This window comes from Hirundo rustica, chromosome 8 (genome assembly GCF_015227805.2).
Source record: "Hirundo rustica isolate bHirRus1 chromosome 8, bHirRus1.pri.v3, whole genome shotgun sequence".
Classification (NCBI taxonomy): Eukaryota; Metazoa; Chordata; class Aves; order Passeriformes; family Hirundinidae; genus Hirundo; species Hirundo rustica.
In genome coordinates this window covers 18,803,976-18,826,469 of record NC_053457.1, presented here as the reverse complement: position 1 = coordinate 18,826,469, position 22,494 = coordinate 18,803,976, and the positions used below count along the sequence as shown (strand labels likewise).

At 47.1% G+C, this 22,494-nt stretch overlaps 1 protein-coding gene across 3 annotated transcripts; it reads left to right on the top strand.

Annotated features, from left to right (window-relative positions):
* The first annotated feature begins 4,248 nt into the window (after nucleotides 1-4,248).
* On the top strand, nucleotides 4,249-22,479 carry CXCL12 (C-X-C motif chemokine ligand 12). Of its 3 annotated transcripts, XM_040071059.1 has the most exons (5): nucleotides 4,252-4,369; nucleotides 9,474-9,591; nucleotides 12,906-12,992; nucleotides 16,596-16,693; nucleotides 18,475-22,479. In XM_040071059.1, the coding sequence occupies exons 1-5, from the start codon at nucleotides 4,309-4,311 to the stop codon at nucleotides 18,504-18,506; spliced, it is 396 nt and encodes a 131-aa protein (XP_039926993.1). In that variant the 5' UTR covers nucleotides 4,252-4,308; the 3' UTR covers nucleotides 18,507-22,479. The 3 variants fall into 3 exon arrangements, with proteins under 3 accessions (XP_058277500.1, XP_039926993.1, XP_039926994.1); XM_040071060.1 differs by lacking the exon at nucleotides 16,596-16,693; XM_058421517.1 differs by lacking the exons at nucleotides 16,596-16,693; nucleotides 18,475-22,479 and having other exon boundaries at nucleotides 4,249-4,369; nucleotides 12,906-15,285.
* Nucleotides 22,480-22,494: the final 15 nt, after the last annotated feature.

Sequence of the window (22,494 nt, the reverse complement as noted above, 5' to 3'; positions counted from 1 at the left end):
CTATAAGTCCTGTTTGCCACAGGACTTTTGTAAAGGATGATTTTGGAATTCTGCCATAGCAATAAGGAGGGAAAGTAGTCTTAGCACTTGAAACAAGAAGGTCAAAGACAGGAGTCAAGAAAGATCTTCAAGCCACACTACAGTTGTCTTTTTCTAGCTGCTGCTTGAATGTGCAGCAAGATGACAAAGTCTTTTAGCTTTCACCTGATTAATAGTCTTGGAGGGGGAAACATTCTATAGGAACATTGCAAGAGTAAGACTGCTATTTAGAAAAAAGAATCCTTAAGCAAAACAAAAATGACAGTAAGATGGAACTAAGTTAAGGTCATATAGTTACTAAAGGAAGAATTTCATATGGATGCCTTGGTTTGTTTGGTTTTGGTGGGTTTTTTTGGTTTGGTTTTTTTTTTTTTTTTCTGTTTTTGGTTTTGATTTTTTTTTTAATATAATAAGGAATTTCAAAGTTAAGTTATGAAATAATATAAATAAATAAAAATATTGAAGCACTTAAAATCTCCAAGTACTCTTAATTCTGCCTGCTAAGGATAGAATGCAGTAGCTAATATAAATCTTAATATTTTAGCATCTTTCATTCCCTTCCTGTCATGGTATCTTACTATAACTAAATAAGCTGTATAAACATGCTTTAAAAAACCATAATCTTGGAAAAAAAAAAAAAAAAAAAAAAAAAAAAAAAAAAAAGAACCGCATCTAGAGATGGTACTAAACTGCTGTAGTCATTATTGTGTGGGCTAGTGTGCCCAGACAGAGAGATAAGGTCAATTTTATATCTTTATTGTGCAGTCCAACAACCTAATAAGTACAGATTTCTAAATGTAATTTTCCTTAGCTCTAGAAGCCGAGATAATATATTGTAATGTATTTTACTTGAAATTGTGAGATGCACCATTTATCTTAACTCCACTTCAATATAGATTCTGTGTGAACACTATGGCCATCCAAAAAGTGGTGTGTTTAGTTACAGATAATAAGTCCAGGAAACTTTAAAGGAAGATCTCAGTGAAATAGCATTAGTGAGAACAAGGTGAAAACAAGGTTACTATTTTCCAACCTAAGGATATTCAATTTAATTCTTGACTTACACAAAATTTTCTTAATAATAGGTTGTGCTGGCCAGAAATTACTTGTTTTACACATAATCTATGGGAATTTAAAACAGCTTCAGATAATAATGATTTCATTGCTGTGTTATGCCAGTCTAAAACTCTAAGTAACAGAAATGTTGCCATCTCCTCATTTAAGAGGAAATGTAATTTGATACAAACACACTAAAAATTTGGAATATTTTATTATTTATAAGTCTGTCTCAAGCTGTGTTGAAGTCAACAGTAGGTCTATTTAAGGTTTCTGAATTCCTCCTTTCTTTGTTAGCATTCAGATAAAAGATTGAATTTACTGGCTATTAAGGAGTTCTGGCTGCAGCTGGTTGGGGGGAGAAGAGGGAGAGGGAGATATTCAGCCATCCAGATCATCAAGGGGTGTAGGCTGGATATTTTGAGCATTCAGATAAACACTGGTCAATTCTGTGGGAGTTAACATTAAGTTGAAACGAACTTTTCAACGAATTCAACACTCGGCAAGTCATTTGACTTTCCTTTTAAATGTTCCATTCGTTCAGATCTCCCTGAGTTCCTGGTTCTAGTTTGGGGCTGGGGGCGGACGGGGGGTGGGGGCGGTAAACTACGAGACTTCCACTAAGAGGGGGTTTTCATGTTTTGTTTTGTTTTGTTACTTTATGCTGCTTAAATCTCAAGATCATAGTTGTTGCATCGTAGGCAGCAGTTTGTGCTTGACGGGAAGGAAAACCAAAAATCGTCGTTCATGAAAACGGCTCGGAGTTCATTCAGATGCGCTGGTTTGTTGCCTGGAGATCCCTTCTTCACCCGGGAGCAGGGTCCGGCCGTGAAGCCGCGGAGGCAGCCGCGGTGCGGGGCCGTGGGGCGGTGGGGGCTCCCGTCCCTCGCCGTCCCCGCTCGGCTGCGCTCCGAGCCGCCGCGTCCCCTCCGCTCGGGGACACCGCCGGGACACCGCTGCTGCTGCGGGAAATCTCCCTGCCCGGATAGCCCCGCAGCCCGCCCCGCTGTCCTCTCTGCGTGCTGGGAGCCACCTGCGGGTGCCTGGCGGGCAGGGACGGGGCGGAACACCCGCGGATCGCCCTGGGGGTCAGCACGGAGGGGCGGCCTCTCGGCCAAGCTCCCGGGGACTGTAGCGAGTACCTGGACCCCCCTTCCTTGCCCCGCCGGGATCCCCCTCCCGGGCTGGCTGGAGAGCGTCGGGGAGGCTGCGGAGGGACGGTGCCGGGTGCGGTGTCCCGGTCCTCCCGTCCCCTTCCCCTCGGGAGAGCTGATCTCCCATAGAGAGACGGCTGTGGCTGAGGCGCAGGGAGATCGAGGCATCCTCCTGCCTTGCTGCTGGTTCGCTCAGCTATCCCGAGGTGCAGAGGATGCGTTTCATCTGAGTGCTGTGACTCTTCGACTCAGCTCCGAAAATCTGTCCAGACATTTCCTAGAACCCAACTAGTTTTGACCTTCAGTTCAATACAGCATGCCTGCATGTCTCGGGATGCCGAGGGGAAGACTGCTACAAAGATTTGGTTCTGATTTCATCCTGCATTTATCAGGTCTCTTTGATTAGATCCTTGAGATGTTTCTCTCTGTGGCAATAGAAACAGCAAAGACACGCTATTGCTTTAAGTGATATTACTCCAAGTAATTGTGACTCTAAGAGTGGTGGGGGCATAAGAGTGTCTCTGCTAAGTGCAGTGTGGATGTCCTCGTGTGCCAGTGGGAGCACAGCAGCACTCCTAGCAGTGTTTGTAATTACAATGAGCTTCTCCCATCCCTGCAGAGTGTCACAGCTGTCACGGCAGCGTTAGCCAGGCTCACAGCACTGGCTACAATTATTGGTCCTTTCAGTGCATCAGGTTTGTGCACTACTGTGCTACCTCACCTAAAAGAAAGGAGGGGATCTGTGAGCAAGATCAGCCTAAACAAATTCAGTGCTCTTTGCCAAGAAGGGACTAAAAAATACAAATAACTAGATTTAGGGAGCTGGATGTGTGTCTTTGTCAGGTAGGGATCCTGTTCATCACCAAGCATCCCTGCAAGCATTTCTCCTAGACTTTAGGAACAACCTTTTCTCAGTGAAACAGCCACAGCTTAGCAAGATGCCATGTTTGGACTCCTGTGTCCAGCCTCGTGGGCTGTGGCTGAGAGAATTAGCAGTTACACAGGGTACAAAACGCCCATGCTGGCGCTTTTGGTGGCGTCATGAACCTGTCCTTTAAACATCTCCACACAAGGATTAGCTGTACCCGCAGAGGCCCAACCAAAGGTGCCTGTTTTAAATGCGGTGAGGAGTCCAAAGCCAGACAAAGCTTCGATGTTTCTTTTAAGTTTTTATTGGCAACAAGCAGGGCCCTGTGGGCTTGGGCCATGCTTAAATGAATTACACTTGACAATACTGTAATAGCTGAGGGCAAGTGACACCCCTGGGCCTCTGAGCTCTGCAGGGCCACCAGGGCTTTCAGCCGAGGTGCCAGGGAGCCCAGTGGCATCTGCAATACAAAGGAAGTGGAATGTTGGCAGCAAATGCACTACTGGGTAGATTTAGCCCAGGGAAGAGGTGGTGTTTAGGACAAAAAACGCAGAGGCAAAACATGAAGGCCTCTCTGTATGTCCTCTCTCTGCCTTTTCTCCCCTCAAACGCCCACATAAACTTCTGAGAAGACGTTTCGTATGAGGCGCTGTACGCGGTGCCAGGGCGCCAGTGTCAATCTGAATTGGCGCACACGAGAGTGAAGGGGAAGTTTTCCTCTGTTCCCGGTGTGAACACTTGAGGGATGCGTCCCCCAGCCGCTGTCCCGGTTCCAGCGGCTCCGGTTCAGGAGCCGCCGCGCCGGGGTGGCACAGTTTGGTGAGGAAACGGCTTTCTTCCCCCGGCTGGGGCGGGCTGGGGTGGCGGTGATGCCGGTCACCTCCGCAGCCCCGAGCCGCCGGTCCCGCGGGGGCTGGGGGGACAGGCGATGCGCCCGGGGAGAGGCTGCCGGGCCGGCGGAGCGAAGCGAGGAGCCCTCGCTCTTTTGGTTTCTTTCCAACCATTTTTAGCAGAGGAAGGATGTAATAACATGCCACGGGCAATAAATCACGGTCTAGCTACTCCCCCTGGCTCTCCTCCCCCCGCCCCCGGCCCCTGTATAGCGGGAGGGGCGGAGGGGCCGCCGGCAGAGCGCCGCAGCCGCCGGGACGAGCAGAGCAGCGCCTGCCAGCGTCCTGCAGCCGCCCCAGCATGGACCTCCGCGCCCTGGCGCTTCTCGCCTTCGCCCTGGCCGTCATCTCCCTGTCGGAGGGTAAGCGCGCTGCGGGGCCGCGCCGCTCGCACCGCTCCTGCCGGGAGCGAGGGTCCCGAGGAAACCCCCGCTCTGCCCCCTCTCCTCGCAGCAGCGCCGCTCCTGCCGGGAGCGAGGGTCCCGAGGAAACCCCCGCTCTGCCCCCTCTCCTCGCAGCAGCGCCGCTCCTGCCGGGAGCGAGGGTCCCGAGGAAACCCCCGCTCTGCCCCCTCTCCTCGCAGCAGCGCCGCTCCTGCCGGGAGCGAGGGTCCCGAGGAAACCCCCGCTCTGCCCCCTCTCCCCGCAGCAGCGCCGCTCCCCCGGCTCGGGCTCCGGCCGCGGCTCGGATGTGTCTGGCGAGCCGGAGCGATGGCCGCGCTGAGCTGGAAGCAGTCAGGCTCCCATTCCTCCCTCTCCTCCATCCCTCCCTGGCTTTTTTCAAAGAGCTCGCCAAAGCGGTCCTCTCTGCCAAACTCTCTCCAGATTGAAGTCGTCTGGGGGAAGACTTTCGACAGCGCTCGGTCTGCAGGGAGGTGGTTTGGCTGCAAAATATGCATACCGACTTTCCCTCTAACAAAAAACCCCGACCCTAAAAGTTACAAGAAATTAGAAACAGGCGGTTGTTCGGTTCCTCTCCTGTCCCCCGTCGTGACCTATCTTTCCTCAGTCAGGGCAGAGCTGAGCCAAAGCGGTCGCTCGGCAGGAATTTACAGTTTCGGGGGCGCAGGGAGCTGCCCTGACGGGAGGGCTGGGGGATCGCGGGCTGGCGGCGTCGGTCGCACCCGCGCTGCAGCCCCGTCCCGCAGCCCGGTGGCAGATACAGCTGCCCAGCTGACTTTGCCAGCTGTGCTCTGTGGAAGCCTCCGCGTTCGGACAGCCCCGGAGACGGCGGCAACCCGCGTTTCTTGCCTCGCCTGTCGCGGGGAGCCCTGTGCCCCGGGACAGCGGGCACCGCGCGGGGCAGCCGCGCTCCCCACGCGTGGCGGGGCGAGGGTTCTGCCCGCAACCTCTGAGCATCCTCCGGGCGCTCCTCGTGTGCCTGGCAGAGATTTGCCATCTCTTGTCCCCTCGTCGAAAGTCCTCTGGCTGAGTTTCCAAACCTCCGCTCCCGTTCTGTTCTCCCATTCTGGCGAATGAAACTTGAGTGTTCCCCAGCCAGGGAGGCAGAGGATGCCCTCCGGTGCCCTCGTTGTTTAGGCTGAGGGAGTTAAATTTCCCCGATGCCTTTCCGCGCAACAGCCCCGTCCCGCTGGGACACGGAGCCGGCGCTGCCCCGGGGAGGTGGGCAGGTGGGCTCCGGCCCCGCCGCGTCCGCCGGATCCATCGCCCGGGGCTGCGGGCTGCGAGAGCGGCAGGTAGCTAAGGCAGAGCCGGGACACCGCGGGTGGCAGTGCCAGCTCCAGCCCCTGGCTGCCGGCGTCACCGGCTCCCGGGGGGGCTGGGGCCGCCGGTGCCTGGCACCTGGGCGGGTTTCCCTCGTCCCTGCAGGCGAGTGCAGCCCTGGAGGCGCGGGAGGAAGGGACCGGGCTCAGGGGCTCTCATCCCCCTTAGCGCCCGCTGGGATGCCGGCAGAGCTGCTGCAGCTCTGCTCGCCCCAGCGCGGCTGCTCTCCTTTGCTGGCACAGCCTGTCCTGTGTCGGGATAAGGTGTGGGGACCTGGCTACCCAGAGAAGGAGACGGCTCACAAGGGCCGGAGAGAAACCAGCGTAAGGGAAGTGACCCCACCGTCCTGCGGTGCTAAGAGTGGAGGGTTTTGCCTGCTTTGTGTGTCATGTAGTGGCTCTGACCCTGATCCAGATGAGGGCTCGCAGGACTGCCTTGTGCAGGGGGCAGGTGAGCTCTGAATTCTTAGTTACCTGGTAAAGCCTGTGTCTGTCAATCCCAGCCTCACTTTCCAGGGAAATGGAGCTGTTCTACACTTTAAAAAGTTATCAACCATCTCCTGATAATGACAAATGCACCCTAGGCTAAACAGAAGTAAAATTATGCTTCCATCAAATGTTTTGTTTGTTCATGTCCAGCCTGCTTGCCTGGATATAGCTTCCCTGTCTTCAAGCATCCAGAGCTTCCTAGTCCACCCAATAAGTTACTGATAAGTTTGCAACAGAACTGGCAACTCCCTTCTTCCCTCACTGTCCAGTTCCATTGTGGGTAAAGAGAAGCAGATCCCTGTGGGATGGCATAGGTATTGTCCATCACTGACAGGTGGTCTCTCTGTGAGAGCATTTTGTGTGTGCTTTGTCTCTAGAGAGAATTTGTCAGCAAAAGTAGGGGTTCAGAGCCAACAAAACCCAGCCTGAGTTAGAAAACAATAAATCTATTTATTATTAAAATAATTCCGAAACACGAAACTCCCAGACCCCTTCAAACCCTTGTAGTTGAGGCCAAAAGAGTTGTTCTCTTTCTGTCTAAGTAAAATTAGGCTGAAGGAATGACATTGAGATGTCAAAGTAGCATCTGGCTGTTCTGTAACTTTTGACTCTATTCATCCATTTTAACCAAATGTGCCAGACAGATAAAAGTCTCGGAAGCTTCATGTGCCATCAGTTATATGTGTTTTCATGCAATAAAGCAATTAACAGATTTTACTAATTTGCTGTACTGAGAGAAAGGCTTCAGCTTGTGCTCAGCATTTGATAGATGCCAGAGAACTCGCAGTACAAATTGGTAGATTAATTAATCAGCTTAGCTCTAATGCACATGCAACAATAGGTTTCAAATCTTGAAAGGAGATAAGGAAAGTGTTTGTCAGCCTCAGAGTAAGACCAGAAATGTTCCCTTCCTAAATTATGGCCTCCAAACAGCTCCTTCCCTCCTACTTTTGGAAGATAGGGTTCATGTGTTGGAAGATGCCGCATGCACCAGTTTCCCCTGGTTTTCAGCCTTGTTGATAGCACTTTGAGACAAGGGGCAGCGGCAGGATTTACTGATTCCCTGTTGGTCACTCAGAGAGCTGACCCAGAGGGTCCCTGGTGCTCAGTGCTTGCTCCTGGTCACTGAGAAGGGCACACAGATATACCAAAGGGATCCTTGTGTTGGAGGGGATTTGCCATTCCACTTCACACTGGGGTGACAGAAGACTGAATACTGGGGCTTCCCCTCTCCCTCGCTGTGTTAGTTGCCTTTTCTTGGGCAAGAAACAAGTTCTGGACTTGCAGACATGTTTAGTCATGGTTAAACTTTCTCTGTTCCTGATTTCAAATGGTATGGGATTGAAAATCCCACTTCGAGGCTGAGAGAGGACAGGATTGCATTATCAAATCGTGGATCTGAACAGTTCATCTCTTGCATGTTGTTTAAGTTAAAGCTGGCTTAAACTTGGTTGGGACAAGCTTGCAGAGACACTATCACTGCAGCTGTGCTGAGAGTTGTTGTGTAACTGTATTCAGTTTCAGCCTCTCTTTCCAATACAAATTCACAGATGTCGAGCTATGAGGCACAGATTTGCACTGGGAAATCCTAGTGCCTTCCTCACTCCTTTCCACATTAGCACTAGCCAGTCTAATCCATTTTTTGAGGCTCACTCTGTAGCCCTCCTTCCTCCCCCCGCCTCCAGATTATTAACTCATAGGTGGAACCACTGTTTGGAGTGCCAGAAAAGGGAAAGAAAAGTCTTTTTTTCAATTTATAGTCCAGATTTTGGCGTGAATCAGGAGAAGCTCTGCTCCCACTGATTAATTCCTCTCCTGTGGGATCTGATTCTGCCTCATCTCTCGGTAGAGGCACTGGGGAAAAAAGAGGGTTCTCTCCTCAGGACAGGCAAATTTCACCCTGCTGTCTCTGGTTATGTGCTAGAGGCAGGCATCTATAAATGTGCAATATATGTAGATCTGCTGCATTTGTAAACCTGTCTCTTTTCTCACCTTCCTAGACAGCTGTTTAGGAATTCCAAGCCCTTCCCTGCTCTTTATCTCCCCATTTGCCTTTAAAGGGAACTGGGTTTGGATGCTGCAAGTATTCCTGTGTGGCTAAACAAACAGGATGGCAGATTGCCATATGGGATCTCAAGCCCTGTCAGATACAGATCTGACCATCTACAACATGAGCCAGATTTTAAGGGTTAGGTGTATGAATTTAATTCCCCCCAGAGGCTGAAAACAGCTCCACGGGGAAATTATTTAAAATCTTATGCATCTCTTAGACTTCCAGCCAAAGCTTCTGTGTTTGTATTTTATTGTACATGGAGCTTCAAAATTTACACTCCGAGTGAGGACCTTGCTTATGTGCACTTGATTGCCAGTAATTAAGTTGTCCCATAGATAAATCGAGTTTCAGAGGCTGTGGTGGGCGCCGAGCTGCTCTTCTCAGTCCTGGCATATTTTAAGCCTGGGGGGTTAAACTTCATTCTGTCCCTAGTGATGCCAGTGACAGAACTCTCATCCAGTCTGGTGGCCCCTCAATAGTGTATTGAGGACGTCCCGGCTGATAACTGTCTCCTCGATTGCCTTACTTAGCCGCAGGCTGGAAATTCAAAAGACTCCCAGTGTCTTATGTGAGACCGCTGGGATCCCGCGTCTCTGATCCGCACCTCCTTGCGCGGGTACCTCTATTGGGAGCCGGGGCTGGCTGCGGTGGGGAAAGGTCAGCTGGGCCCTGGGAACGCCTGCAAAACCCCAGCTTTTCTGTAGCCTCTAAGTCCCCTGTGAAAAGCCTGCACCTGAGCCGAGCCGTTTTGATCTGAACTCCCTGGAATTCATCGCTTTCTTCTGGCTACCTTCTAATTTGGCCTCGGGTCAAAATCGTTTGAGTAGAACAACACCGCGGACAAGTGCCCCCTCTTTTGGCCTTTATCTTGTCTAATTACCAGGAGCATCCCTGCACAATGGAGCGGCTCCTTATTCTAATCTCTTCGATTTTACTTATCTCTATTTTCCCTGCCTCTTCTTTTGTCTTCCAAAATCCCACGCACCCTTATTGAGAGGCTGGGCACTGAGCTGAAGGGATTGTGCTCTGACCTGTAGGCAAGCGCTCTCCCTAAGCTACAGCTTTTCTGCGGGTTTTTTTTTTTTGTTTTCACCTGCATAATATTTGGAGGGCGTTTCTTTCTCTGAGCCCCGATCGGTGTGTCTGTGCTGCTGAGCGGGAGCAGGAGGTAACGTGTCCTTTCCCTCCCTTTGTCCCGCAGAGAAACCCGTCAGCCTGACTTACCGATGTCCCTGTCGATTCTACGAGAGCAACGTGGCAAGAGCCAATATTAAGCACATCAAAATCCTCTCCACACCCAACTGCTCACTTCAGATTGTGTAAGTCTCCTGCTCTCTTCAGCTGGGTGCAAACCTCGGGTGGCAAAAAGGAGGCTCGCAGAGCTGGTGCCTGATCTGGTGGTCGAATTTCAGTCTTGCCTCACGCCATTGACACTCAATTCATCTTTTCACCCCCTGTGTCAGAGACAGCTGGACCCTGCTGGACCCCACCTGAAGGAGCCCAGCCGGTTGTTTGTTCCCAGCTGTGTTCTCTGATTTCCCTATTACCGTGTGATCCCGTGTCCTGTTCCCCCGTGGGTTTGTGAGCAGGAATGTCAGACAGGCTGTCCATTGCCTTGGATGTGGAGCTTCACACCTTGGGGCAAAATCTCCATAGCAGTCTGAGCCTTCAAACAGCTCTCTTCTCCATGGAGTGGAGCTAAACAAGCAAAAGGAATTCCTGTATTTCATGTATCCTCCACAGGACGTACAGACCCTAGAAATGTGATGGCCTAATCTAGGGATGCTTGTCGAGCAGGGACCAACTCAGTAAATTGCTGCAGAACAGAAAGATGGCTTCCCAATGAAAAATAATTTAATTTTGCTGGAAAAGCTACCCTCACTTTCAGGAAACACTGGAATTTTGTTTGTCTTTGTAGATTTGTGTGTGTATGTTTTAGGAAGGTCTTTTTCATTCACTTCTTCATGGGTGACCCCCTCCCAAAATTCAAAACTTTCTGGGGGAAAAAAAAAAAAAACAACCCCAAACCCCAGCATTCATCTTTTCATTGCAAGGGAACTTTACTACTCTCAACTTCTGTTTATTAGAGGGTGTCAGGGTCTAGATTTGCGTTCTGTGCAGTGATCCCATAACTGGTTCTGTCTTTGACCCATATGTGGAGTGAAAGACAGACTCAAATGGTGTAAAAATCAATTTTTATCATCCCAAAAATTTTTGCACTCAGAAAACCGATGTAGTTTCATGAGATTGCCCAGGAATGTATGTGAGTGTGTATCCATTCTTTATTAGTATGAGGTTTTTTCTGTTTTAAGCTGCTCTGTGCATATCATACACATTTTATCATGGGCTTCTGCCTTAGGATTTGGGGGAGGACAGTGAGAAAAATGTAAGCCTCAGCTGAGAAATTATTTCCTTTCAGAAAAATGGCAAAACCAGCTGTGACTAACTCCAATCTCTACCTACAAACAATTTTGGCGGCAAGCACGCAATAAATAGTGCATGGATTTGTGCTCTGGGACTGTCAGTGATGTCATAAGAATCCCAGTGCTAAGGCTTTTTAGGGGATTTGGAATTTTCTGGAGTAGTTTCAAGAAAATGACAGTATTTAAGACAGGTTAGAGTATATATTTATCTCTTAATTAACACAGAATTATAGTAATTAGAGATAAATAAGGGCATGAAATGCAGAAACAGAGACATCTCACATTCTTGCCGATTCCTAACACAAATACGTTTGTCAGTGGTACACAGAACATACGAACCTGTAGTTCACCCTCGTTTTGTTACACTTAAGATATCCCTCCAAATACCTTTGAAACATGACTTCAAACTAGGTCTTTATCAAAACAGGAGATAAAATCAACCAAAACTAACACATTAATTTCTCATCTTGATTCATTTTAAGCATTAAACAATGAGGGTGTAAATAAATTTAAAGCTGCCATTTTCAGGAATAAGGAATCTAAGTGAAGCATACAGTTGCTAGAAGATATTTTGTGGGCTTTGTTGTTCGTTTTTGATTTTTTTCCCCCAAGTATATTTTCCTTTTTAGTTAAGGGGAGTTGTACTTGAACAAAAAGCCTAAGAGCAGGCTTTTGCCTTTCATTCTATTTGAAATCAGCTCCACAAAACCTCCTCTGTCAATGTCTACTTCTACAAAGTCCGAACTAAATTCCTTGCTTTTCAGTACAGGGAAATGAGCATTTTTAGCAACTAGGCACCTAAACCAGTCCAGGTTAAACACTCCATACAATTTCCTATGTCTCTTCCTTGCACAAAGAGCAGGGCCTGACAGGCTCAGAAATGAATGCCAGAAGAAATCAGTGTCTCAGTATTAGGTGAGAGGTAATATTGGGTGAGAGGAATTGTGTTGAACGTGGCTGGAGACTGGTTCCGTGTGCTTTTGCTTCTGTACCCTGTGAGGTCAGCTCAAGAATTCCCAGGCATTGCTAACATCAGCAAATCCATTCTTACACTCTGTTGGTATCACTTAACTGGAAATGCTCCAGCTTGGCACTGCTGTAAGGGAAATATGAATTAGACCCATTCATCTTTTTACTGGCGCAGGGGTTGCAAGACGGATCCTCGATGTGTTTATGTTACAACTGTGTTGTTTCATAACTTCAGACCAAGCAGCCTTTTTGACCTGTTATTTCTTACACCATCATTTTATATTCTGCAGATTTCATTTTATAAAGGGAGGAACATTATGGCTTCCATCCAGCAAATGTTTAAACAAATACTGAACTTATTCGTATGGACGCTTCCATAAAATTGCTGTTCTCTGCACTTTCCCAAGGCAGGCAGGCTGTTGAGAGGGAAATTTTGGAGCAGCTGGGGCAGAGGCAGGATGCTGCAGGGAATGTGGGAGATAACAGCTCTTGAGAGGTCCTGAGATCCCTGGAGGGTGAGACCGGTTGATGAAAAGCTGTTTGTCCTTTTTCTGAATGGAAGATTAAGATAGCCCAAATGTCAAATTCACAGGGAATTCAAATTAGCTAAAAAATTTGCTGCGGGAAGTGCAGCTTGGACATCCAGGAGAAACCCCTCAGGAGGTTTCTGCCCTTGTTTCCAATGCTAAGTGAATACATGAGGGGAAACTTGCCTCTGGCACTATGGCACTTTCAGTTGTCTTCCTCCCTTCAACCTGTTGGTTCAGTCTTGTATAAAACAAAAAGCTAGCAAGTGACCACACCCTTTCTTTCAGAACATCCAAGAGGTGTCTGTCCTCAAAACATGTGAAACCAGTTTTGGGTTGAATCTAAAAACTGCTCTTAATCAATTCCTTGCAAAAATTACCTATATTTACCAGTATTTCCAAATGAATTGTTTCTGTTTTGGGCAGAACAGTCCAGGTATGAATTGGAAGTCTTAGATTCAAATTCTGTGTCTGTTGCACTCTCACACGATTCCCGGAACAGACCACAAGAGCCTTTCAAAGGAGACAGATGGCTTCCAAACCAGGGATATTTATAAGAGGTGACTCAAGGATGGGAGAAATAACCCATCCTCTTCATGGGTTAACCAAGAGCAGCACTGGCACCCCAGGAAAATGAGGCAGAGGGGTGGGGGGGTGGGTGTGGGATGAGGAGCTTTGCACACCAGACTCACTCTGACTTTTCTCCTTTGGCAGTGCAAGGCTCAAGAGCAACAGCAAGCAAGTGTGCATTGATCCCAAGTTAAAGTGGATCCAGGAATATCTGGAGAAAGCTTTAAACAAGTAAGGCAAGAGACAAATGGACTTAACATCCTGAGCTAACATCCTGAGTTATTAAAGGGTAGAACATTAGGGGCTGGCTTTTACCATGTGGACAAAGTACGTGTGCAATCAGATATTGTTTCAAAGAAGGGTTTGGAGTTGATCTAATTTGTGTTAAAACAACAGTTTCTAATATATCCTAGATGTTAAACTAAGAAATTTGCCAGGGTTTGAGGCAAAAATTATGCTAATGAGTATGTTCTGGGGTCCCAAACTCATCCTCTTAAAAAAAAAAAGCTGTTCTCCCAAGGAAAATTCTTCCTTTATGCCCTTTCCTCCCCAACCAAACTACAATTACTTCAGAATCTATATAATTCTGGTGTCTTTGGAGCCCCTTCTCCATGTTACACTGGGTGTCTGCTTGCACAGGCAGCCGAGGCCTATGGATTCTTGGTGCTAAAAGTTGTTTCTCTGCTGCCCAGTGTGGAATGCTGTTAATGTTGGCCAAGGCACAAAGAATTACCATGGAAAAGCCCTTCCCACAATTCCAGGGGAAAACCAGTCATACTTGGCAAATTTGGACTTTTTAAATCCATTTTTATTCCCCTTGACAATGGTTGATCACGTCCACGTTGAGGTGGACTCAGCCCACCTCTGTTCAATTTTATGCCGAAAAGAGCAGCACCGAGCACATTTTTGTGCTGAACTGCAGGGGAGGGCTCCAGCCTTCCAGCATTGAAAGATGGTACATTCCAAATGAGGGTACAAAGCATTCCCTTGCTCGCCCAGAGCCCTGGGCTGCGCTTGATCCAGCAGCATCACTTTGGCCAGCTAGCCTACCTGTGCACTCAGGATCCCTGCCATCCCATTCCCACCCCACAGTAACTGCGCTGTAACCCTGCTGAACCTTGTCCCCCCTGCATCTGTAGGGTGAAGGCAGGGCTGGAATCCAGTCATTTGCAAAAACAATGTATTATTGGGGAAGGTACAGCCCCAGGGCAGATGCAAAGCACAGGTACCTGAATGCTCTCCACTGTTTGCTTTGTAAATGCATCTGCCAAATAAGGGGCAGAGCTAAAAGAAGCAGAGCTAAAAGAAGAGAAAAAAAAAAAAAAAAAAGTCCCCCTGTGTTTTTACAATAAGCAAGGGGGAAAATGCCACCAGAAGTAGAGAGATTCCTCCATGTGTCCCTTTTGGGGACTGTACTGGGGCCAAGAGTGAGGGGGAAGAAGGAAGGAAACCAGCTAACAAAGTCGATGTGATTCCAGCCCTGACAGCTCCTCCCATCTCATCTGATGCTCAGTGCCTTCTTTGCTGCCAGCACTCAGCCCTTTTGTCCTTTGGACAAATTTTCTGCAGAGGTAATCCAGGTTAATGCTGCCAGAATGGCTTTGGGTTTAGACACAAAGGAACCTAAGAGCAGGATGTGGCCCATGCTGAATATCCTAGGGACCTGAGCTACTTGGTTTTACAGACTGGGAAAATGCTCAAGCTCCTGCTTAAGTTTCTGTTTGCTATCGTTCCCAACCTGAAACTTAGGAGGCATTTTACAAATCTGCAAGGTTGGGCAAATACGATTATGTGCCTGTCTGACTTAGGGGAGCGACTCAGCTGTAACATGTTCTGCTCTCACTACCACTAGTGAAGATCTGAGATCAGCTCTGCTGAAACCAGTGAGTCTGCCTGATCTCCAGCCAGATTCTGGGTTTTGTCTACCAAATGCAGAAACAATTCTGCCAATTTGGTGGATTCATCCTGGCTTACATTGAGTAACAAGAGATAATTTTGTCCCAGCTCTGTGAAATAAGATGACAAAGAGCATATATCTCCATCACCTAGACCTGTAATCACGGCATTGTGTTCATTTTCCAACTCATAATGCTAGCACCAGTGGCATTTTCATGCTCCACAGACAATCAGGGCTCTCTGCAGCATTTTCACAAGGCATGGTTTTGATATATTTTAGTGCGCAGCTTTGACTTCTTCAATGAAATGTACTTTGGAATATATTTATAACGCATCAAACAATTCATATATTTGAATTGGAGCCATATGAATGTTGGTAGTTTCAAACACCGATATCCCTCTAAACTACTAACAGCTTGTAAAATGAATCTATATAGATCTATAAATGTTAATGTAGCTATCAGTTTCAATCAGCCATATATTATATTTTTTCACTTGTACCGAAATTGTATGAAATGTGACATTACCCTATATGCACTAGCAATAAAATGGCTAATTGTTTCATGTTATGAAAACCCAATTGTACATGGGAATTTATTTTTCTGGAATAAAATCAATACGTTTTGTAGAAAGGGCTCTTGTAATTGCTTAAGTAGAATCCAAACTGTGAAGGCATCTTAATCTATACCAGTACTTCAATCTGAGAATATCTTCAGTGTCATAACCTGCAACTAAGGGCAAGGAAAAGGTCTTAAGATAGTAGTCCAATACAGTTAATATGAAATCAGAAATGGTTTTTACTAAGGAATTATTTTGCTCACTAATTCTGCTTATCATTTATTATTGCTTTATATTCATCACATCTCCATGTAATATACACATGAGACATCAGTAAGACACATTCAGGCTGTCAGGAATCCAGATTCCTTAACTGGCTTTAAAAATCATTGTGCTGCTGCTGTGGCCAACATCATTCAACGTTCATCCATTTTACAGACATGGGGCAAATCAGTCCTTTCTTGAAATAGCTAACAAATCCTTGATCACTTCTGTACAACCCCAGTCATCATTTACGGTACATTGACTCCCTTTTCCTCCTTCCTTTGTACAAGGATATGCAAAATCAGGCCTTTACAGAGTTAACAGAGCCCATCTTGTCCACTGTCATGTTAATATAGTCCCACTTCAGAACTTCCCTTGCTTCAAGATGCAGGAGTCCATTAAACTCAGTGGCTACTGCAGACACACTGGAGATACTTGATGGATCTGGAGAAGATAAAGCCATGGGAAAAATCTTTCCATTAAGCCAGCTGGGAGAAAGGAAAAGAAACTCTGGATGTGTAGGGGCTGGCTGTGTTAGCAGCCAAGCCCTGCTGCTGCCTTCCAAATCCTGGTGTGGCGGCTCTTCCCAATTTCTAACTTAATTTGTAAGTTATGGTTGAAATACAAGATGCCAGAACAACCTCCCAGTATTCCACCAAGCGTGTGCTGGGTCAAGGCCCCACATGAATTATTTTTCCAGCCTTGCTGTAAGGCACCAAATGCCCCCAAATCCCCTCAGAGTCGCCACTGGCTCTGGCTGATGTCAGCAGGAATACTGGGTGGGAAGCCAGAAATCCAGCTCCCCTCTGCTTCCACTGTACCTCAGGGAGATCTTTTTGGATGGCGAGGCTCCTGGCTGAGAAGTTCTGGAAGGCATTTGGGGAGGCTTTGGCATTTTGGGTAAAAGGGTTGTTCTGGCCGCAGAGCGTGCAAATGTTCTTCCACCAGGACGCTTTTACTCGCCTGGCATTTCTCTCAGGCAGAGGTTATACCAAAGGGGATGTTACATTTGCACCCTGCCAGCAAGGTATGAAGGGACCATAGGGTAAATGTGAATGAGGCCTTTGTATATGGATAATTTATGGCAGTCTTTTTTGTATTTTTCTTTTAATTTAGACCACGTCATCGCACTCATAAAAAAAAGCAACAGAAGAAACGGGGCCCACTCTGCCCTTCCCGTGCAACACCACTAAAGTCTCCAGGGAGAAAGAATGGTAGGAGGCATTAGTTTCTGAGCTGGGACACCTCAGGTTGAAGTCCCTGCTCTTCCAATGACCATGTTATGGGACCTTGGGCAAATACATTAGCCTATCCAGACCTCCATTTCCCCCCATATTTGATGGGGATAACATCTCTCCCCTTCCAGTAAAGGAGTATTACACAGACAAAACTCTCTCAAAAAAAGGGGGAAAGCTTAGCTACAACAGATGTGAGATGTTTGTCCCATTTTACAAATTGGAAAATAGACACACAAAGAGACCAAAATAAGCCTGAAGCAAAGTCAGAAACAAGGTAAAAGTTTGGGAGCCCTGTTTATTTTAGCTCCAATATCAAACTGACAGAGTTAAATAATAACAGCTGTGAATTTGCCACTGGTGTTTTTTAATGAGAAATGCAGCACTGCGTGGTGACAACATGATGTGATGCATGGGTGACTGGTTGATGCCCTTCCTATGGGAGATGCTAGGCAAGTCCCAGAGAATGGTGTTATATATGCCAATGCTCTGGATGTCCCAGGTTTTTTTTTTTCCTCACAAGGGTGGTTTGTCCTGCCTTTCTGCACCAGAAGAAATAGGGTTACTGCTGTGGGATATTGGAAAAGATATCTTCAGAGGAAAAAATTTCCTCATGGTCTAGTCATTGTCATTGTGCTTAGATGAGTTTTCTGAGACTACCTTTACAGGAGTCACAGTCTCTAGCTGTGGTCACAGAGCCTTAGTCGTCCAGCAGGCATTGGAAGGGGTGTTTGACAAGATGTGCTGAGACATCAGTTTTTGAATACCTGGTGATTACCCTCTGACACTGGTAACTCAGTCTTAGTGACCTCATCTAGACTGCAAAAGGCCGATCAGCGTGGAGCAGGAATAGGGGTCGCTTCAGACAAACCCTGGAGGCCACCAGCACAAACTGGCCCCTTGTTCTGAGCGAACCATTCACACGAGACACCTGCACTTTGTCGTGACGCCTAACCCACGCTCTCCTGGGTACCATGCTCACACTGGGCACGGGAGACTCCCTTTGTCTGCGCCCCACCTGAGCTCCCTACCTCAGCCGTCCAGGCCTCACAGGCTGACAGAGCCGTGCCTGCCCTGCCTGTCACCTCACCTTCCCTGGGCAGCTGGCCACCACAAGCTCCGGTGTGGTCCCCAGCTGCTCACACCGGGTGAGGCCCCAGGGCAGGGGGTGGCTCCTGGCTGGCAGAACACTGCCTGCCTCTGCTCTCCAGCCACCCCACGGTGAAAGGCGAACAGGAGCAGAGCATGGGCTGCCCTCTACACTCCTCCATCCTCACAGAGACCTGGCACTCCCTGGAGCTGCAGTCCCCGGTCTCCATCAGAGTTGTGGGATAGGAGTGGATAGAGGAGGCGTTCCCAGTGCCACTTGCTCCGCTACTGGGGCTGCTCACAAACGATTAATCTCTCCTTTCCCTGCTGTATTTTTTGCCGAGTTTCTTTGCCCACCGATAATTCTCTGCTCTGGCTTTCGAGTCCAGAATAAGCTTTCTAGCCAGCCTTCTACCTGTATGAGTTCTGAACACCTTACTAACTGTGATGAGCACAACCTGCCCCAAATAACAACCGTTGCTGGGTTTGCCCTGCTGGGTCCCAGTAGCTCCTTGTGGAGAACTTCTCCCAAAATGTTCGGCAATTACTGGTTGGAGGGGCTGCCTTTGGGTTAGTCCAGACACAGATTTGCTGTTTGACTAGGCCTGATAGCAAAGCTTTTGCAACTGAAATAAACCTTAATAGTGTTTCACTTTCTTCTTCATCAACAGGAGGTTCAAGATGTAAGAGGCAAGCATTGTAAGCCGTCTACAGGATTTCTTACTGTAGGACCCAGGGAGCAGATAACCAGTATTAGGGAATGAATACATTTCACTGCTAACATGCAGCACAAAACAACGCTTCATGCATTTCCAAAGGTCTTTTTTCTTGGTTATTTTTGGTGGGTTTTTTTTGTTTTGTTTTGTTTTTTTCCTTGCGCAAATTGGCTTGCTTTCACAGTGCTATTTTTATATAGTAAGATGTAACTATTTGAGAAAAATATGAATTTATACAGGTTGGTTTATTACCTAGCACTGAGGGCAGATACCAATTTAAACTAACCCTGTTATTATATAATATTTTATTTCCTTTGTTGTGTAGAGGTCCTGCTTTATTTAACTTTCTTTGGTTCATGCAAGTCTCCTGGAGTTTTAAACCTAGAAGGACATGAACTGTACAGTGCAATGATGTTGTGTACGTAGTGGTGGAACTCCTTGCCTCCAGAAGTCAGAGGCCAAGAACATAGGAAAGCTCAAAAGCATCAGACTGATGACAGTGGACAACATTACGCTGAATGGCATTTACAGATATTTTGAGTGAGTGATTAAACTCAGGGCTACAGGGCTAAAGCCCTTCTCTGAAGATCAGAAACCTTGCTGACAGCTGTGAGCAGCTGGATCAATGCACATCTGGTATTGCAAGGTGGTAATACTTGGTTTGTAGTAGTTGTGTGCATTAGGAGCCACAACACAGTTCTGATGTCATCTGGCATTTCCTATGTTCTTGTGTTTCTGATGATAAAATTAGCAAAAAAAGGAATGGGTTATTAAAGCTCTAACCACACGATCATGTTGCAAGTTGCTGGAGGAGCCAGATATGCTACCAGGGATCTCCTCCCACCCATCCACAGGAGGTGGCTTCAGCTTGCCTCTCTGGCTTTGCACTGAAGTAGGCTGAGATTCATTCACCCTTCACCAAGGGCACTCACCTACTGAACAGTCATACCTGCCTTCGGGCAGTCAAAGCCCTGGTGGCTCTGGAGATACCCAGAAGAGGATATCTGATCACATCTTGGAGAAAAGCGATGCCTGGAGCAAGAGAGGGTCTGTGCAGTTTGTGGAAGGAGAGGTGTGGAAATGAAGGCCAGCAACCACAGTTCACCGGCCACCATGGGTTTGCTGGTGAAGAGGATAGCCTCTGGAATTCCCTTTGCAAAGCCAGCCTGGGACAGGCACCACTCCTTGCATCAATCCCCTCTCTAAGCCAGAAGTTTCTCTCTCCTTATTCCTTCCTGTATACACAATATCTGCTATATGGTATGCAGCACTGCAATAATCATGTCATGCTGTGCACTGAGATCTGGGGGAAGCACATTTGTGCAGCACAATGCTTGTGTTTGTATGTATCTGTGTTTGTATTGTAAACAAAAAAATGTTGTAAGATTGTCTTTTTTGAGCTGGTTGATTCAAAAGAAATCTTCTCTCTTCCCTGCAGCCTGTGTCAGGAATACTGAGAGGGGTGTTTCACACTCCTTTTTGTGGTAGGCATCTTTAGTGCCAAAGAGGCACTTTGGCTATCCAGGGACTACATTATTTCCATGTGGATTCAGGTAAAAAGTCTTGTCTTTTCCTTTCTGCAAAACAGGGCTATTGCAGAGAGGCCTTCAGCTGGGAACACCTCACCTCATTTGCTTTAAAGCAGAAACAAACTGCTGTGCCTAAAATGTTTGTGTTTGTGATTTTGACATTCCTTCTCTTGTTATCATTACCAGCCTGGTGCTTTAATTATATTGCGTCTCTGATTTGAAAGGTCTGGTACCACTGTACTTGATGAGAATTAGAGTTTTGATTTAATATTAGTAGGATCAGATCCTCTCCTGGAAGAGGAAAGAAAGAAAGAAATTTTATGAGAAAACCAGAGTTTCTTCTATGTTCCCTGGACTGTATTTGATATCATAGGTTCCATTCCCTGTCCCACACCTGCACCTGCATTTGCCGGTGGCTTGCCAGAGGTGAACATGTGAGTGTCCAAGCCAGGGATGACTGCAGAAAGAGTCACCCAGGAAAGTGCGCTCTTCATACATTACTACCTAAGGGTATCCTGGGGTCTGATTGATTCCCATTGCAGTAAATTGAGAAATAAATAATCCTCTGATTCTGATTCAGCAGCATGCCTTGCTCATGATGATAGGGGTCATGACTGTTTAGTTTCCAGGGGAAGCATTGGCATTCTGGAGAAAAGGTGTGCAGCCTTGTCAGTGCTCTGCTCTAGTCCTCATTACCAGGGAGTGCACCCGGGGTCAGGGTCAGCACCAGCAGGGACAGGTGTTGGGAACATGCCGAGCCCACATCACAGCCTGGGCAAACACTGCTTCGACAGGAGCACTGAGAGGGGCGGTGCTGGAGCACCCCACCCAAACGCAGGGACACGGCTCTGGGTGGTAGAGCCAGGTAGTGCAGGTACTGCAGGAAAGGGGTCTCCTGCCAGGTAGTGCAGGTACTGCAGGAAAGGGGTCTCCTGTCAGCCTTCTCCTCTAGGGGCTGTAGGGGTGGACTGTGCTAAAGCAGTGGCATTTGCTCCTGGGAGAAATGTATGAGTGTGCAGCAGGAGGAAAGTGTGCTCCATCCAAGGAAGCGGACCATTGACAGCCAGGTGTTTGTCTGGGTGCTTTGGGGGCTGTCTGCCACAACCCCCACAGAGACTGGGCCCTGACACCCCTGTGCTGGTGATGCTTCACTTCTCATGTATCTGAGACGACTCAGGGCATGGGGCTGCTCTCGGGGGCCAGCACCGTGACCTTCCCTCACCTCGGTAAGGTTGAGCACAGCATGAACGCAAAGGTGACACAGACCTGGCCAGAGACTTAAATGAGAACCTTTTAAAAGCTTTCTCTTGCTTTGGACCAAAATTCAACCTTGAGTGGGAATCTTTGCTGTTAGCCTGACATTTATTTGCGTGATGCACAGGGGAGAGCGGCCATGCCCTTTGCGCGAGAGGGATCAATCACCGGGATGCCTCAGGACAGCACGCGTTAGTCCCATTCCAGAGCAGGCTGAGAAGCAGCACTGGCAGCATCTGACTTGGGGAGAGCACTTGGTTTTCCCTTCTGCCTGTTGACCAAAGACAGAGTCAGGGAAAGGAAGTGTGAGGAGATGGGAGTGAGGTAGGGACCACGTGTGAAGAGGAGGGAAAAGAGTAACACTGATCCGTGCTGAAAAAGCAGCTTCCATGAATGTGAAATCATCATGTGGGTATTTTCAACGTGCAGCTGTCAAATCCCAATTTTAAGAGTAGATGGTATTTATTGCTGTGTCAATTTTTTATTTATACTAGCTTTATACTTTTATGTATGAATATCTTATCTGAATTCTGCCTGAGGAAGAATGAAATGAAGGGTGACTTTGATGTGTTTTTGATGAAGGTGTTTGAGCAAAGGTGACTGTTTATTTTGCAATGAAAGCTTTTTTCAAAGTTAAATGTAGAGATTTTGTTGAAAATGCAGTTCCTGTAGAAGATTTTGTTGCCATTTTTCCTTTATTAAGGTCTGGAAGGTCCCTTTCTCTGGCAACTTTTTTTGAGTGATGTGATTTATAGCAGTCCAGCTTTTTTATGAACTCATCACCTAAAATTTGATTACTTTTTCTTTATCAACATCCCACCAAGATAATCCTTGTCTGAAAATGTGAAACTTTGGTTGCCACAGAGAAGAAAACATGTATCATGATAAAAGGGCTGCATGAACCTCCCATCTTCCATTCCTTAAGAACTCTGTGTTGTCAGAATGTGGTAAATACTGTACTTTATATTTTTATTAAGTAAAAAGAAGTATCTTCCCAAATAATGTGAAAAGGGTTTTGTATTTGTGTTCCTGTAAGGCAGTTTTTATGGAGGAGTTATATTATGCTTTTGAAATTACTCCTTTCATAGAAAATTTTGAAAATAAACACTTTTATATTGTTGTAATTTCTCACATAAATGTGTATGCACTTAAAATTTTCTTAATAAAAATGTATGTCTGAATAAAGTTATTG

Excerpts from the sequence above, each read along its gene's own strand:
- CXCL12 (XM_040071059.1), top strand. The coding sequence starts at position 4,309 with ATGGACCTCCGCGCCCTGGCGCTTCTCGCCTTCGCCCTGGCCGTCATC. Across the intron at positions 4,370-9,473 it reads CGTCATCTCCCTGTCGGAGG|AGAAACCCGTCAGCCTGACT; the intron begins GTAAGCGCGCTG and ends TTTGTCCCGCAG. Across the intron at positions 16,694-18,474 it reads GTCTCCAGGGAGAAAGAATG|GAGGTTCAAGATGTAAGAGG; the intron begins GTAGGAGGCATT and ends CTTCATCAACAG.